General features: G+C 40.7%; 1 protein-coding gene across 2 annotated transcripts; it reads left to right on the top strand.

Annotated features, from left to right (window-relative positions):
• The first annotated feature begins 1684 nt into the window (after positions 1–1684).
• LOC139375440 (zinc finger protein 585A-like) lies at positions 1685–18127 on the top strand. 2 transcript variants are annotated; one of them, XM_071117225.1, is made up of 4 exons: positions 1685–2011; positions 9223–9909; positions 11385–11574; positions 12213–18127. In XM_071117225.1, the coding sequence occupies exons 2-4, from the start codon at positions 9496–9498 to the stop codon at positions 14903–14905; spliced, it is 3297 nt and encodes a 1098-aa protein (XP_070973326.1). In that variant the 5' UTR covers positions 1685–2011; positions 9223–9495; the 3' UTR covers positions 14906–18127. The 2 variants fall into 2 exon arrangements, with proteins under 2 accessions (XP_070973326.1, XP_070973327.1); XM_071117226.1 differs by having other exon boundaries at positions 1800–2011; positions 9228–9909.
• The last annotated feature ends 406 nt before the right edge of the window (positions 18128–18533 follow it).

Raw genomic sequence — 18533 nt, 5'->3', positions numbered from 1 at the left:
AAGATGTCTGAAGAGGACGCTGAGTTCGAATTAGGCAGCGAATGTTCTGAATGGACAACAGTAGTAACGGAAACTGAAGAGAGAAAAACATGGTAATTGTCTAAAACTGGAACTGTAAATGATAACGAATGGCTTCTTGTTGGGATGCGTTTCTTGAGTAAGGATGCGTTTGTTGGGTACCTTGCGTTGAAGCGTCAAATTGTGAAGTATGCGCTTGGAAAAGTGGAGTCTGTTAGAGTGACCAGGAGTGGTCTTATTTTAATAAATGTTATTTCTGAAGAGCAGAGGAAGATTGCAGTGGGCCTCAAAAGAATCTGGACAACAGAAGTTTTGTGTTTTGAACTTCGAAGTAGAGACACCCATCAAAAGAGTCATCTCAGGGGTTACGACGGATGTTCAGGTTGAATACCTGAAAATAATACCTGGTGTGGTTGGTGCCCGGCGTCTGACCCGCTCGGTGAATGGAGGAAAAATAAAAAAGTATGTCAGTCCTGTTGTTTTTTGACAAAGAGCAAATACCTACGCATGTAAAGCTTGGTTATTGTTATGTTCTGTTAATTGCTGATGTCCCCTTTAAGAATGGCGCAACCTTGGTCATGCGCAGTGTTCTATGTTATTCTGGAACCAACTCGTTTTAGTAAATGTGAAGCTCCAGTTAATTTCTTTGCATTCAGAGTCTTTCTTATTTTATAAATAAGTAATAAGAGCTAAGACACTACAGTTATGTAAGAGCTTTCGTCCCCAGACCACTGCAGTGTAAGAATTGTGAAGGATTTGATCATGTTTCAAGTGTGTGCAGACGAACAGAGTATAATATAAAATAACGAATGTGTTGCATTGTGGTGGGGATCATGATCCCAAGTTCCTGGAGTGCCCTGTAAGGGTGAAGGAAATTGAGGGGGCAAAAGTTAGTGGTCAATTGAATCTCTTGTGCGGTTGGTGATTTAAAATAATTGAAAAACCAAGTGATGCTAGTGGACTGTAGTAAATGTTTGCTGCCAGACAAAATATACCCTGTGTGTTAATTATTTTATTTAACTAGGCAAGTCAGTTAAGAACAAATTCTCTTTTACAATGACGGCGTACCCCCAGATGACACTGGGCCAATTGTGCGCCGCGCTATGGGACTCCCAATCACGACCGGATGTGATACAGCCTGGATTCAAACCGGGGACTGTAGTGACACCTCTTGCACTGAGATGCAGTGCCATAGACCGCTGCGCCACGACACTGCATTGCAATCTTAAAAAGCAGCAATTACATTATTTGAACACATCTGGCAGTACAATCTCCTTCATACACACTGCTTGCAAATGACGCACGTCCATCACACAAGGTTCAGGTTTATCAATTATTTAATCAATAATTTTTCTTTCACATTTTAGAACGCTCCAAAGTAATGAATGTTCCTTACTCTTCTGATTGAGTCCCACACCATCCGTGGGGATATAGCGCCATCTACTGTACACATACTGATATTAAAATATGTTTTTGTTGTTGAGTTCATTGCCACGGTTATAAATTGTACGCACAAGTCTCAAAGAACTCGAAGAAACTAGATAGTATTGTGGCTGCAGCAGAAAAGTTTTTGCGACTCAAGGATTGTACATCGAAAGACTTGCAAGGGGTACTGGCGCCGGAAGACCCGCCCATGTTCCCCTTGAGCATGCGTATTGATCAGACCAGTTTTATTGATTTATTTTGAACAGAAAAGCTGTTCGATTAGTAGTAGTTTTTTGGAAGTTCAGTTTTTTGGGAGTTCAGTTTTTTGGGGAATCCTGTTTCCGACCCGCGTAGTATGTGGCGGGATGTACATTAAATTGTGTGATCGCCAATATACCAGGCATAGAAGAAGAGGTACTCTTTAATATCTTTCTAAAGAAGAAGAAGAAGAAGCAGCTGCTACCGGAAATGAGTATTTGCTTGCGATCAGTTCAATTTGAGCATGGCAATGAGAGCATTTCCACGAGTTCGACTGATTTAAGATTCATACATGCTTAACGTTAATATGGTGAGTTATTCAACTAGCTATATACAGGTTTGTTCAAAAACTACTAGATATGTGTTTATTCGGTATGAATATGATGCACGCTAGCCAGTAGTTAGCTAACGTTAGCATGTCTTGTGAACAAAATGGGGGACGTGCTACTTACTATACATTGTTTATTTTTTTTGTGTAAATATGAACAGGTTGTCTTAACAAAATAATGTAGCTTCAAATGACATAGGCCTATTGTTAAAATGATGCTGTAAAGGTATACACCCTAACATAATTCTCAACTCCATGATATGTAGTTCAGTAGGCGTAGCGATGAGTTCTGGCAGTGTCCTTCCTATACTTTACCTCCGAATATAAGTCGTCACACAGAATTGAGTTTTTTTTTTTAAACGACGGGTTGCAGCACCCAAAGAAAATGACGCCTTATCGCAGGACGAACAAAGGTACATAGTATCGAGTTACCGACTCGATCCCAGTATGCAAAAAAAAAAAAAAAGGCCTCCCGCTTGCTATTTGTTGTCTCCTTCGCCCAAGGCTATACATTCCTTTTCCTTTAAGACGTGATTTGCGTCTGACGGGGAACCACCACCCAGAGAACCGCAATAAGGCCTAAGTAAACCATCTAGCCACGGGTTAAGTTTTTAACTTTGACAACATCGGGCGTCTGTGTATTGGTTTGACTCCCTGAAAATAACCCTACCACAATATAGCCGGCTTCACCCAACAACCACAACTTTCCAGTCCACAAAGGCATATGTATAATCTCCAGCTCTACCAGACCTAGAGTGAAATGTGACCCTCACTATCAAATATTCTGAATCTAACGTTTCTGCACCATATTCCTGCTGTGTCGACAGTGATGGATTTCACCGCAGTCCTCTGGAGCTTGGGTATATGGTGCGGTTCGGACAAAAGTTGGATTGAGGTTTATTTTATAGGGAGACATATCACTTTACATCTGCTAAGTAGAGTACCTAGAGATTATACATAAGCCTTTGTTGAAAATAAATGTTATTTTGGTGACAACGGCTATATTGTGGTAGTTTATATTCCATCGCCAGCCACCAGAACGATGCACAACTCGGTAGGGGGGTCCAACCAATACAGACTCCAGTTGTTTCCCAAAGCTAGGTTAATTTGAAACACGAGTAAGGTATTTCTCTCCATATTGAACTCTGCCACCTTTTCAGCTAACTGCTGCAAGCTTTTTTTGTGAATTTGATTTATTTGGCCATTTTTCAAAACATACCACACAGGCGAACACAATGAATTTAAAATCATTTGAAGATGACACCGTGATACACCAAATAATTTAGTTTTAAGAATTATGTATGTGATTTATTCATTATGCCCTTTTAATAGCTTCCATTTTTGTTATTGATTTTTATATACTAGGCTATATTTGAGGCAATACCAACTGTTCCTTACAGGGTGTTGCTTTGTTGAAGAGATACCACTCCCCAAATGGCCTCACCCACTGGGAAGAAAAGGGATCACTGTCATTAAAGCAGAACTGAACTCGAGAACCTACTTGTTGAAAATAGCATGTGTGACATCGATATTAGTCAGAAACATTTATTCCAGTGTCAAAATTCACTTGAAAGTGCAAGTAGGTTAATTTTGGTCATGAAGTTAGTATCCTCCAAAAGTGATATTTGAGTACGAGAGGTCATCAGGACTTAGTTGAGGGTTGGGTTTTGATTTCAACAATGCCCACTAATACGGGATACACAGCTGCGGATTGCGTGATATCCAATCCTATCACAGAACAAAGACAGTTAGCCAGACAACAGGGCTCTACTCCCACTTTTTTCATTTTTTTACAAGGAGCACATGTGCACGCACCTAAGTTGAAAAATGTAGGGCCACACAAAGACATTTAGGAGCACAATGGAGAATATTTCAGGTAATCAAGCTAGAATAATGCTAGAATCCTTACTTTTGTATATAAAAATCCCAGGTCGCACAGCAAAATATTTAGGCGTATATGCAATCAAAATGGTCACGCTTTACACCCCTGGACAACACATTGTACATTTTTGAACTTGAGAAATACTGCACCAAACATCTTAGCTAGATATAAAATTGTGACTAAAACATCCTTGAAAAAAAAACCTCAGGAAATCTGTAATTAATTGACATTATCATATATCCTTTACAAACCGACTTTATGAAATGTTGCCTGTAAAAATAAAAATCAGGACGTTTTTTTTAAGAACCCAATTCATAGTCCCATTGTTGCCGGCATAGGCCCTAAACTTTTATTACCTCCCGTGCTCACGCTGGCAAGTTTAGAAGTGAGAGCAAACATGGGCCAATCCCGGGTGGACCTCTATTTAATAAATCCATTGAATATACACCATCCATAAAGAAATCCATGATATAATTCAGTCTCTGGTCTGACTGTGCCATGGACATAAAAGCAATGGTTATTTGGTTCATTAAACAGAAGACTCACTGATCAGTCAACACACTTATTTTATAATAGTCTAATAATATAACAGGATAAAATACAAATAATATAGCTGACAACATCTTTAGCTACTTTCTATTTATTATTAGGGGAAATAAACCCACAACAAAATGTATTTGCAAGGTAATGGTGAGCTTATAGAAAATGAGTAATTCTCTCTGAGAATTGTAGAACTCCTGCATCTTGTCACAGGAAGATTTGGTCTGGTTGTTGTGGCAGTCCGTTAACCTCAACGGACGTTACTGAAGTCCAGAGACTTCAACTCTTTTTTTCATGTCTCTGCGACAAAGGAACTCCGTCGCAGCGACAATCTGACTTTCCACCGGAGTATAAGTTAAATGTTGTTTTGAGCAACACTTGAACATTGTAATTGTCTACAGCAGGGGATCATCAACTAGATTCAGCTGCTGGACAATTTGTTCTTGGGCCAGGGGGCGGGAATATAATTAGTGTAATTAATTAGTATAATATAATTAGTAAACTGCAAATTGATCACAAGGCAAAACAGATAATATTTGACTAAAATAATTTCAAACCTTGTTTACATTTGTGTATGATCGTGTTATGCGTCGGAGTACTTGAACAGATTTCCAAAATGTAAAGTCACGTGGAGCTAATATATTGGTGTTTTTAGTAGTTTGTTCAACAATAAACATATAAATAATAATCTAATCATGGGAGGTGGGGAAATTTGTCCAGCAGTCTGCTAGTTAGGGAACCCTGGTCTACAGAGAACAGTCATGTAGTTAGACCAAGTATAAACTGGCCTTGTTGGCAGAATAGATTCAATGCATGATTAATATAATTCACCAATACATTTCTTGGTAGTCCAACAAATATTGCTGTTAGGTTTTAAATCACAGCTGGCCTGGAACATTGTTTGCTTCCTCCAGCCATTCGGGATGGACTGTTTCAATTGATTAAAGCATTGGCAGGCAAGCTGTCCTAGCTACGCTTCATTACGGGTGGTACAGAACAACACATGTCCCCAAAACATTCTTGAACAGACTGAGGTACATTTGGTGGGTGTGGTGGGATGTGGCTTGTAGCAGGCAGTGAAGTCTTTAAAGGACAGCGGCCATGCCGACAGCGTCCCCCCCCGGTTTTGAACTGGCCGTTGAGAACACCACCGTTTCTGTTCAGTTGAACGCTGCCGTACTTTGTTTCGTACTGACCACAGCTCATGCACCATACCTCCACAGACAGGAAGCAGACAAGCAGTTGAAGGGAGTGTGTGCAAGCCAACATTGGCATCCATGTTTTGATTTAGCATCTTAACAATTGGATTAAATTATTTCCTGGCCAGCGGTAGGCGATGCCACAGACTACAAAGTGGGGAAAAGCGTTTCTGAACAGGTAGACAAACACGGGTGTCGAACGATGTCTATAGTAGGTGGGCTAATGTTGGGATCTCTGTCTAGCTGTATATCTATTAACCTAGACGGGTCTGTCAACCTAGACGGGTCTCTCAACTAGTGATGCACTGATATGACATTTTTTTTGCCAATATCCAATATTTTTCCCATAAAAGATACCGATATTTACAATTTTAGCATCCTTTAAGCATTCTAAATAGTAACACACACATGGACACTGCATGTCAGTGCAAGAGGCGTCACTACAGTTCTTGGTTCGAATCCAGGTTGTATCACATCCGGCTGGAGTGCCATAGGGTGGTGCACAATTGGCCCAGCGTCATCTGGGTTTGGCCAGGGGGAGGCCATCATTGTAAATACAAATTTGTTAAATAAAGGTTACAACCACACTGACCAAAAGTTAATTTGTTGACATTTACGTATGTCCCCATTACCAGTAGAACATAATCAAAACCAATTTCTTTCACTTATTTGCTGTGCTGTTTTGTTGTTCAGTCGTTTCATTCTCACCCAGGATTTCATGTCAAGCAGTGAAGTTTCAGCTCTCTGTCTGTCCGTGGCCTCTCTTCCTTGGTGCGCACTGTCACTGTGTCCATTTCCATCTTGTCCAGCTGTGTAGGTAACATTTCACACACATTGTGTGTGAGCATCAGAGGTGAACCAGTTGCATACATAGCTCGAGCAAGACATTCATCAGCATTTCTGACTACTTTCCTCCATTGAGTCAAAAAACCTTCTGATTCCAGGAGGACAATGAGCGGAACTTTATGCACTTTGCAACATATGCAGAATCTGTCATTCTTCACACATGATTTGGCACAGTATTTGCAAATGTACACAGCATTTCCTTCTACATTAGCTGCAGTGAAATGTCTCCACACATCAGATAGTGCCCGTGGCATTTTTCTTTAAAGATGAGAAAAAAGTATAGAATTCCATGTACAGAAATAGTTAAGCAGTTAGATTAAACAACTCCTTTTGTAAGAAATGTTTTAAAATTAAACATGGTGAATTAACACTCAGTTAGCAGGCTCAAGCAAGCTAAAAGCCACATGGTAGCAAAAACTAACTTGCTGAAATTGTTAACAAGTTAGAAATGATTTAAACACACTGCTGTAGGCTACTATTTACTAGTTAACAAAACATAGTCATATAAAATATTATTAATCCCACCCAATATTGTAATCAAAATTTGCCAGAAAGCATGTAGTGTGGGCTCTATAGCATCTCATTAGTGTGCAAGATCTTGAATCAGCTGTACTGTACTCGATGGAAGAATGCAGAGGGTTGCAATTCCATTGAATTGGGGGATAGTTTAACCAAAATATGCCACAAGACCTAGAATTGCCTTGTGTATCCCACAAAAAAGGTTCACCGTTATAAGCAAACTTTTTTTATGAATTTAACTTCTCTCTGGCGCAGCTTCTCTCGACAACGTCAGGTGAAATTGCAGAGCTCAAAATACAGAAATAGTCAAAATAAAACATTCATAAAAATAAAAGTGTTCTACATCGGCTTAAAGATGAACTTCTTGTTAATCCAGCCGCTTTGTCAGATTTCAGAAAAGGCTTTACGGCGATAGCATACCATGCGATTATCTGAGGACAGCGCCCCCACTTACGAAAGCATACAAACATTTTCCAACCAAGTAGAGGAGTCACGGAAGTCAGAAATGGGGATAAAATGAATCACCTACCTTTTGAAGATCATCTGGTTGCAGTCACAAGAGTCCCAGCTACACAATACATGTTTGTTTTGTTCGATAAAGTCCCTCTTTATATCCCAAAAACTCAGTTTTGTTTGGCGCGTTTTGTTCAGTTATCCACTGGCTCAAAGGCGGTCAAAACATCCTAATAGTACCGGTAAAGTTCGTCGAAACATGTCAAACGATGTTTATAATTAATCCTCAGGTCGTCAATTGTCTAATCATATTTCAACCGGACAATGGCGTGTTCAATAGAATGGAAAAAGGATGAAGGGCATGCACACAGTCACGTGCGCAAATCAGCACTGCATGATTCTACAGTCCCTTGACAGAAAACAAGCCTGAAACCATGTCTAAAGACTGACATCTAGTGGAAGCCATAGGAACTGCAATCTGGGTCCTAACCCATTAGATACTCAATAGGCATCCACCCACGTCAAAAAAAAATCCCACTTCTTGGATGGATTTTCCTCAGGTTTTTGCCTGCCATATCAGTTCTGTTATACTTAGACATTATTTTAACCGTTTTGGAATCTTTAGTGTTTTCTATCCAAATCTCGAATTATATGCATATCCTAGCTTCTGGGCCTGAGTAAAAAACAGGCAGTTTACTTTGGGTATGCTTGTCATCCAGATGTCAAAATACTGCCCCACAAGCTCAAAGAAGTTAAGCAAATTCCATGGCTTAACTACCCATGAAAAATTTCCAGATTTTTTTTGTGTGTACCGGTGCTCAACCGGTCGGTGAAAGCCAACATCACCCACGACAGAGTTGATTGTCAAGGGCAATGAGTTCTATCTTGGCGTTTTTAATGGATTTCGCCTTTGAGTTGTTTCGCTGAAATGTTCTTACTCTTTCAAATGACTGCTGGACTTGTTGACTGCTCGATCCACACAGCAGACATTGTGGGCTAGGTTAGGAATGCTGTGTTGCCCGTGTAGCGCAACATTTTACATGGCGTCATTACGTCCTGTACCTACGTTATATAGGTATGCACGTCAGCTTTGACATCGGTTTTGCACATGTTAAACTAGAGATCGGGCCGATACCAATGTTGGCATTTGCAGATGATATTGTCCGATTTCTGATATGTTCACCGATATATCGTGCATCCTTACTATCAACCTAGACGGCCTATCCACCTAGATTATGGTGAAAATGAGATGGCTTTATGAAGTGATTTCTATCTCTGGCGGGTTGATTTGCATTTGAAAGCCCCGCCAGTATGAGCAAGTCTGCTGTCGCATCGCCAGAATCACTTTGGAGGGGCGCCGGCCTGCTGAGATTTCTGGGTATTTCATTTCCCCATTGTAAAGTCTGACTGGTGGCCCACATTAGATGGAATGCACATTAGAATGTACCCTTTCAACCCAACATTGAATACGTCGAGGGATAGCAGAATAAAAAAAAATTGTAGGAGACTATTACCTCGTGCTAACATCAAATCAAATTTATTTATATAGCCCTTCGTACATCAGCTGATATCTCAAAGTGCTGTACAGAAACCCAGCCTAAAACCCCAAACAGCAAGCAATGCAGGTGTAGAAGCACGGTTGCTAATCAGTATAATAATAGTGAATGTTTGAGTGTACTGACTACCTTTTTTTATAAACTCAGTTGGCTTACATTGAGTTTTCTTTGTGTGTGTGTGTGTGTTCTAATTTTAAGGACAGCAGGACATACTCATCTTGCTCCTCATCATGATGCTGGAAACAGCACTTTGACTGATCTTCATGTGAGCACAGGCGCAGAAGAAAAGCTAGAGCAGACAAGTTTTTGTATCTCTGGCGAGTTGATTCGCATCTAAAAGCACCAGAATCACTTTGGCGGGCCGCCTGCCTGCTGAGTGCTAATTGGGGATTGTGAGACATTTTGAAGAGTAACCAGCTGGCAAGTCATCATTTACCAAACTGACTATTGCCTTGTTTACCACGTGAGAAAATGAGTCCAGAGAGGGAAACCTTGTTGGATGACATAGCACTGAGTTTATGGACTTTAACCGAGGATAATTTACGCTATCTATGCGAGCGGTGTGGAATATGTGGCCGAGATGGGTCTGAAGTCAAAGGAGAGAGTAGACGCTCACTGCGTCGTAAAATACTGGAGGAATATTGTGAGAGTGCTGATTTAACAGAATCCGAGGAACAAGGAATGTCTCGGTTACTACAACTGAAAGAAGACATCACCGGAATAGAGGAAGAGGCTAGCGTTGTCCCCACGGGTCCCAGCCAATCGGCGACAGCGGGCAGCTCCCAAGCATGTTGCCATGGAGAACAGAATGAAGAGGGAGGGGGTTGGTTTCCCAGCAGGAAGCTGGAGGCAGAGCCAGTTCCACACTGGCTCATTATACCACAGGTGAGAGTGAGGGGGGTGAGTATTCCGTTTATAAAGACTTGAACATGAACTGTTAGATCTGAATCAGGAAGGTTAACTGGGTTAACTAGGTCCTAGCACATCAGATTGAAAAATGGACTGTTAAAGGGAACTGGAACATAGAACCAGTGTCTCTGTTTTACCATATAAGTCAACTTGTTCACTCACACTTTCACACACTAACAAACAGGGTGAGGAAAACGGTGACAACCAACTCCTACCTTACTGCTAACCTGCTTAACAACCGACTGCTACCTTGCTGCTAACCTGCTTAACAACCGACTGCTACCTTGCTGCTTAACAACCGACTGCTACCTTGCTGCTTAACAACCGACTGCTACTTTGCTGCTTAACAACCGACTGCTACCTCGCTGCTTAACCTCTCTAGGGTATGTGGGACGTCCCACCTGGCCAACATCCAGTGAGATACTCATTATAAATATTCAGAAAAGATACAACTGTTTTACAGAGGTTTAAAGATGAACTTCTTGTGAATCCAACCACGGTATGCAAAAGCTTACCATACAACTATTTGAGAACATAGCCCAGCAGACAAGTCATTGCAAACAGTAACCAGCCAAGTAGAAGAGTTACACAAGCCAGAAATAGAAAGTTAATCACTTTGATGATCTTCATATGTTTGCACTCAGAAGACATTCATTTATTCAATAAATGTTCCTTTTGTTCGATAAAGTCTCTCTTTATATCCGAAAACCTCCGTTTTGTTTGTGTTTTCTTCAGTAATCCACAGGCTCAAACGCAGTCACAACACAGACAAAAAAAAACAAAATTGTATCCGTTAAGTTCATAGAAACATGTCAAACGATGTTTATATTCAATCCTCAGGTTGTTTTTTTTGCCTAAATAATCTATAATATTTCAACCGGACAATAACGTTGTCAATATAAAAGGTAAACAAAGGCGCACTCTCAGTCGCGTGCATGAACAAGCTTTGTGACACGGCAGGGTCCACTAATTCAGACTGCTCTTACTCCCTCATTTTTCAGAATACAAGCCTGAAACAATTTCTAAAGACTGACATCTAGTGGAAGGCATAGGAACTGCAATTTCAGTCCTAAGTCAATGGATACTGTAATGGCATTGAATAGAACTACAACAACAGAAATCCCGAATGGAATTTTCTCAGGTTTTCGCCTGCCAAATCAGTTCTGTTATACTCAGACATTTGAACAGTAATGGAAACTTTAGTGGTTTCTATCCAAATCGACTAATTATATGCATATCCTTTCTTCTGGGCCTGAGTAGAAGGCAGTTGGATTTGGGCGTGCTTTTCATCCAAAATTCCAAATGCTGCCCCCTACCCTAGAGAAGTTAACAACCGACTGCTACCTTGCTGCTAACCTGCTTAAAATTGAGTTCCCCTTCGGTTGTGTGTGTGTGTGGTGTTTTTTTTTTAGAACAGTGAAGATTAACCCAACTCACCTCTTTCTTTCAAGTCTGAGACCAAATGTATAGAGTCACTGGATCCTGGTTGTGACGGTGGGCAGCAGGCTCCAGAGATGGCGTCTTGGCAGACTCTAAAGAGGTTAACGGTGCTGCTGGAGGACTGCAGGTTTATGCCGGGCCAGAGAGTCAACATCAAAGTAGAAGAGGAGGAGGAGATGATTTCTGTCTTTGCTGATGATGGTATGAACAGAACAGAGTGCATTGAAAGTGTTTAGGGCATGTTTTCATTTTTTTAAATAAATTATGTATTTGACCCTGAATCCTTGGGTGTCTTGTCCAATCGCTGGAAGGCAACTACAGAGGAGTTGGGGAAAACACATGCTCTACAACATATCCTATCCTAAAGTTATTGATTCCTAGATATAGGAGAACTGTCTGTGGGGTCCCCAAAATACTTAATACAAGTAGTATTTATGCTGTTTTATTCTGTTTAATGACTATTTTTTTATTTTTTACATCTACTGCTAAAATGCCAACTGTGTTCAACAATTGATATGGTATAACTTTTTTTTAAACACTTATTTATCCTTTATTTTACTAGGCAAGTCGGTTAAGAACAAATTCTTATTTACAATGACGGCCTAGGAACAGTGGGTTTAACTGCCTTGTTCAGGGGCAGAATTACATATTTTTACCTTGTCAGCTCGGGGATTCGATCCTGCAACCGTTCGGCTACTAGTCCAACGCTCTAAACACTAGGCTACCTGCCGCCCCCAAAATATTTTTATCTACTGCTAAAATGCCAACTGTGTTCAATTGATATGGTCTAACTTGTTTCAGCAGCTGACTTTTTTTTCCTTCTGTTGTCATTCGTACAGGAAAGAGCTCAAGACCCCAAAAAGAGTCCTCAAAACCCCCCAAAAAGAGATCTCACAGTTCTCAACGTGAGAAGAGCTCCCCAGAACAATTGCGTCTTAAACAGCACCTGCACTCTGGAGAGACGCCTCCCCGCTGTTCGGGTAGCGAAGAAAGTGTCTCTACTGTGACCTTGTCAAAGAGACCCAAGACAGTCCATCCTAAAGAGAAGTGTCAGAACTGCTCTGACTGCGGGAGAAGTTTCTCTTCGACAGGATGTATCAGGAAACGCATGCCGTTGTTCCAGTCAGGAGAGAAACCCTTACACTGCCTGGAGTGTAGTAAGAAGTACACTAGATCAGATCAGTTGAAAGATCATATGGTTATATGCTCTGGTGTGAGACCTTACCAATGCCCTGACTGTGAAAAACAATGTCAGGAAGTATCACATGCTGTAGTAAAAAGTTCTGATCCTAATCACGTGTTAGTACATTCTGGAGAGAAATTGTATCAATACCCTTACCGTGAGAAGACTTGCACAGCATCGGACCATACTCAACAGCTGTACACACACACTGGAGAGACGCCTTACCGTTGTGCCGATTGTAATTCATATTTCGTTAATGCGTTACAATTTAAGAGACATAAGCAAGAGCACACTGGAGAGAAGCCTCACCTCTGCTCCAAATGTGATCTTTGTTTCTTTATCGAAGAGGATTTAAAAGCACATGAGACGATTCACACAGAGAAGCTTCACCCCTGTTCTGACTGTGGGCAAACATTTTCTACAGCGCGGTATTTAACTAAACACAAGCGGATACATTTAGGGATTAAGCCTTTCCGTTGCACGCAATGTGACAAAGGGTACACCAATTCAGATCAGTTAAAAGTTCATACGATGACGCATACTGGGGAGCGACCGTACCAATGTGGTCAATGTAAGAAGAGCTTTAAAACCAAGCCCCATCTTAAATACCACCTGTTAATTCATGAGGTAGGGATGTTTCACCACTGCCCCGACTGTGATCAAAGGTTCTCCGCTGAGGAAACTTTAAAGGAACACATGCAGGTACACATGGGAGAGAAACCTTTCCACTGTCTGCAATGTGAGAAGAGATACAGTACTTCAGATGGATTGACAGAACACACGATGACTCATACTGATTCTGATGGGTCACCAAGTACCAGAAATGTAGGAGAACAATGTCAGGAAATGCATGCCGTCGAAAAAAGTTTAAATATTAATCCACGCCTGCAGGAGCATTCTGTAGAGAACCCTCACCCTCATCTGTGTCCTCACTGTGAGAAGGGTTTCTCAAAACAATCGTATCTTAAAGAACACTTGCTTTTACATGCTTGCGAGATGATAACTTCTCGTACACTGGTAAGGTATCCGACTTCCAGACGATTAAAAGATCATCAGGCAAACTCGCCTATAGAAAGGCCTTGTATTTGTTCTGACTGTGGAAAGAGCTTTGCTCAACTACGCAGTCTTACTAGGCACCGGCAAATACACACTGGGGAAAAGCCTCACCAGTGCCCCATCTGTGAGAAGAGTTTCTACAGGAAATCTAATCTTCAACAACACTTGGCAGTACATGCTGGCAAGAAACCTTACCAGTGCTCTCATTGTGAGAAGAGTTTTTCAAGACAATTACAACTTAAGATACATATGTACTCGCACACTGGAGAGCAAACTTACCATTGTGCTGATTGTAATTCATATTTCCTTTATGCGTTACAATTCAAGAGACATATGCAAGAGCACACTGGAGAGAAGCCTCACCTCTGCTCTGACTGTGGTCTAACCTTTCTTATCGAAGAGGACTTAAAAGCACATGAAAGGATTCACAGAGGAGAGAAGCCTCATCACTGCTCTGACTGTGGGCGAAATTTCTCCTCGGCGGGATGCTTAAATCAACACAAGCTCTTACATCTGGGACACAAATCTTTCCATTGTGAGCAATGTGATAAGAAGTTCTCAAGATCAATTCAGTTGAAAGTTCATATGTCAAGACATACTGGAGAGAAACCATATCAATGTTCTGAATGTGATAAAAGTTATTGTCTTTCCAACCTCTTACAAAAACATCGGAGTATAACGCACAGGGGAGAAAAACCTTACCTTTGCTCTGACTGTGGAAAGTGTTTTGGTTACCGACACCAACTCATAGTCCACCAGCGAATGCACACTGGGGAAAAGCCTTTTGTCTGCTCTGAGTGTGGAAAACAGTATTCCAATACATGTGGCTTGAAGATACATCAGCGAACACATACTGGAGAGAAACCGTACCAGTGTCCCGACTGTGATCAATGTTTCATCCGGGTAGATTCCCTTAAACACCATCAATCATCAACGCATACAGGGAAGTGGCCTTTCAACTGCATTATTTGTGGAAAAGGTTTTTCGTCGAGCTGTGAGCTAAAAGGCCACATGCGCAGTCATAGTGGCGATAAGCCTTATCAATGCCCCGTCTGTGAGAAGCGTTTCACGCTCGCGGGAACCTGTCGAAAGCACCAGAAAACTCACACCGTGAGAGAGAAACCTCACGCCTGTTCTGAATGCGGAAAGAGTTTTGTAAATGTACAAAGACTAAAGGTACACAAGAGAGTACATACTGGTGAGAAGCCATACCACTGCTCCGACTGTGGGAAGAACTTCACTCAATTGACAAGCTTAAATAGGCACAAGGTCAAACAACACAAAAGTATATAGAAAAAAAGCAGACTGCCTACTGAGTGGCGCAGTGGTCTAAGGTACTGCATCGCAGTGCTAGCTGTGCCACTAGATATTCTGGGTTCGAGTCCTGCCTCTGTCGCGACCGGGAGACCCGTTGGCCAAGCGTCGTCCGGGTTAGGGGAGTGTTTAGCCGGCAGGGATATCCTTGTACCATCGTGCCCTAGCGACTCCTGTGGCGGGCCTGGCGCAGTGCATGCTGACACGGTCGCCTGGTGTACGGTGTTTCCTCCGACACATTGGTGCGGCTGACTTCTGTGTAACTTCTGGGTAATGTGGGCGTTGTGTCAAGAAGCAGTGCGGCTCTCGACCTTCGCCTCTCCTGAGTCTGTACGGGAGTTGCAGCGACGAGACAAGACTGTAACTACCAATTGGATACAACAAAAAGGGGTAACAAAAAATTGGGGGGAAACTGAACATGGCCAAGGAAAGCATCACTGCTGCTACCATCCAGTTCCTTCAAAGTCCCGCTCCTTGACTTTTTACACATTTTGTGTTACAGCCTGAAATTTTAAAACATTTATTAAATTGAGACTTTTTCACACTGGCTCCATGTCAGTGGAATTATGCTTTGGTAAAAATTTTACATTCATTAAACTTGAAAAGCTGAAATGTCTTGAGTCAATCATATTCAACCCCCTTTTTGTTATGGCAAGTCTAAATAAGTTCAGGAGGGAAAAATGTGCTAAAGTTTCCATGGACTCACTTTGTGTGCAATAATAATAATAGTGTTTAACCTGTTTTTGGAATGACTGCCTTGTCTCTCTCTACCCCACACATACAATTATCTCTAAGGTCCCTTTGTCGAGCAGTGAATTTCAAACACAAATTCAACTTCGAAGACTAGGGAGGTTGATCTATTGATGGATGGGAAAGAAAGCAGACATTTTGAGTATTCCTTTGAGCATGGTGAAGTATCAGTACACCCAGTCACTATGAAGTGGTAGGTGTCCTTCCTAGCTCAGTTGCCAGAGAGGAAGAGAACCGCTCTGGGACTTCACCGTGAGGCCAACGATGACTTTAAAACAGTTACAGAGTTTAGTGGCTGTAATAGCAGAAAACTGAGGATGGATCAACATTGTAGTTACTCCACAATATTAACCTGAATGACAGTAAAAAGGAAGGAATCCTGTACAGAATAAAAAATATTCCGAAACATGTATCCTGTTTGCAACAATGCACTCTAGAAATACTTCCAAAAATGTGGCAAAGCAATTAACATTCTGTCATGTTTTTCAATGCGACACATTACTGAGTACCACTCTCCAAGCATAGTGGTGGCTGTATCATGTTATGGGTATGCTTGTAATTGTTAAGGACGGGAGTTTTTCAGGATAAAAAAATAAATATACGGAATGGAGCTAAGCAAAACCCTTTATGACAACCTGGTTCAGTCTGCTTTCCAACAGACACTGGGAGATGAATTCACCTTTCAGCAGGACAATAACCTAAAACACAAGGTCAAATATACACTGGAGTTGCTTACCAAGAAGTCGGTGAAAATTCCTGAGTGGCCAAGTTCGTTTTGACTCAAATCTGACAAGATCTGAAAAATGGTTGTCATGCAATGCTCAACAACCAATTTGACAAGAGCTTGAAGAGTGTTGAGGCAAATGTTGAACAATCCAGGGGTGGACTTACACAAAACGACTCACAGTTGTAATTGCTGCCAAAGGTACTAATACAAAGTATTGACTCGGGGGTGTGAAATATTTTACGTAATTTAATATTTTTGTATATCATTTTTCAGTAAATTTGCTTGCATTTCCAACGCCATGTTTTCACCTTCACATTTGTGGGGAAAATATATTCAATCCATTTAAAAAATGTAGTCTTTCACAAAATGTGGAATAAGTCATGGGGTATGAATACTTTCTGAAGGTACTCGATATGGACTTGTTTACAGTACCTTTGGTACTACCTAACCTGCACACCAACTATGTTGTTTTGTATGCTATTGCTCCCATGGTTGACGAGGCTGTATCTGAACTACAGTAAACTTTATTGACTTGAAATTAGTATTGAATGTAGGTCAAACAAAGTATACTGTATGTTCTTCTATAGAGTGCATGCAAATAATTGATTTAAATCATATGTACTTTGGATGGTGCCCATATTGATTGTGTCTCTGCTTACAAATATTGGGGCATCTGGATAAGTGAAAATCTGTCTTTCAATATAAAGCATATTGAGTTACGAGTTAAGCTAAGAATATATCCTTTAATAAGTAGGTCATGCCTTTCACTAAATAGTTAGAAATCGTTCAGTCGACGTTCCTACCGGTCCTAGACTATGGCAACATCCTCTAAATGAACACAGCTGCCACTTCATTAAAGCCCTTAGATGCAGTTCATCTTAGCACATTGCTTTATTACGGGCGACAGGTTTAATACTCATCACTGCGTTCTCTACCAGAAAGTTGGTTGGTCCTCTTTGATGTCATGTAGGTTGATACATTGCTGTGTTTTAATTTGTAAAGTCCCATTTTTTTACAGAAAAGTCCCACTGTGCCAAACACAATTACAAATGTCTTAAGACCTACAGAGTTACTAAACCCAGTCTCGGGGATGGTTAACTCTGGGCATTCGTTTGGTCTCTACAGCTTTCTGATTTCTATCAATTTTTTAAATTTTATTTCTTTTGCACGGTATTTGTGGATCAATCTTCAAGATGTTAGAAAATGTGATGTTTTGAAGCCTCTGGAAATGCATAAAGCTGTTTTGTTGAGGACCTTTTTATTACTGATGAATGTTTCTGTTATGACCATGTTTTTCTTTCTGTTCGTGTTTTGTATTTTCTGTAGTTCAGGGCTCCTCTGTAAAATACACCTTGGTCTCAGTATGGCTTACCTGATTTAAAAATAAATGTGTAGTTAATTAAGGTGAGTTATTCATCACAGTGGAGATGCGGTAGCCTGCGTTAAAAAAAGGAGAATATGTAATGATTTAAACTACACGATGTAACAACGATTAGCTCCACGACGTAATGATTACAGGACTACAAGTTACAGGACTCATTTCACCTACAAGCTCGACTGTATTCAGTCTAACCCCTTCAGAACGCAGTCTAACTTTTTGGGGGTTTTTCTTCAACTGATAACAACGATGATTTGACTAAGCTAAGGCTAATCTAAAGTATTTCCCACCTGTCCTACTGCCACACTAAAGAATGCCAATAAAAGGTACAGCTTAAATGTAACAAGGTTGTTTTTAGTAGAATTATTTGCCTCATTGTTCTATTTTCATTTTTTTTTGTATTTTTTTTTTAATAGATTAGATTTAGATTTTATAGATTTATTTTATCATTTTGAAGGACTGAAATCTGTTTTTGACCCATTTGGAACTTGATTTAATTATACGTGTTCTGTAGCCTGGCTACCTGTCTGCTGTCATGCCACTCGCTGTCATATGCCAAACATGCTAGCAGAAACAGACTGGCACCCAGGCTTCATGTTCTGCACTTTATTTTTTTTAACAATTCAGCTACAGATGTGGAATCACTGCATTTTAAAATCTAAATATACACTACTGTTCAAAAGTTGAGTCATAAATGTCCTTGTTTTTGAAAGAAAGATAATTCAGAGTTCAGTTAATAACTGATCAGAAAT

This window comes from Oncorhynchus clarkii, chromosome 19 (assembly GCF_045791955.1).
Source record: "Oncorhynchus clarkii lewisi isolate Uvic-CL-2024 chromosome 19, UVic_Ocla_1.0, whole genome shotgun sequence".
NCBI lineage: Eukaryota > Metazoa > Chordata > Actinopteri > Salmoniformes > Salmonidae > Oncorhynchus > Oncorhynchus clarkii.
The sequence above is the reverse complement of the archived record's forward strand: the minus strand, read 5'-3'. Positions and strand labels throughout refer to the sequence as shown.

Coding starts and splice junctions, on each gene's coding strand:
- LOC139375440 (XM_071117225.1), top strand. CDS start 9,496: ATGAGTCCAGAGAGGGAAACCTTGTTGGATGACATAGCACTGAGTTTA. Junction 9,910..11,384: donor ACTGGCTCATTATACCACAG/GTGAGAGTGAGG, acceptor CTTTCTTTCAAG/TCTGAGACCAAATGTATAGA. Junction 11,575..12,212: donor TTCTGTCTTTGCTGATGATG/GTATGAACAGAA, acceptor TCATTCGTACAG/GAAAGAGCTCAAGACCCCAA.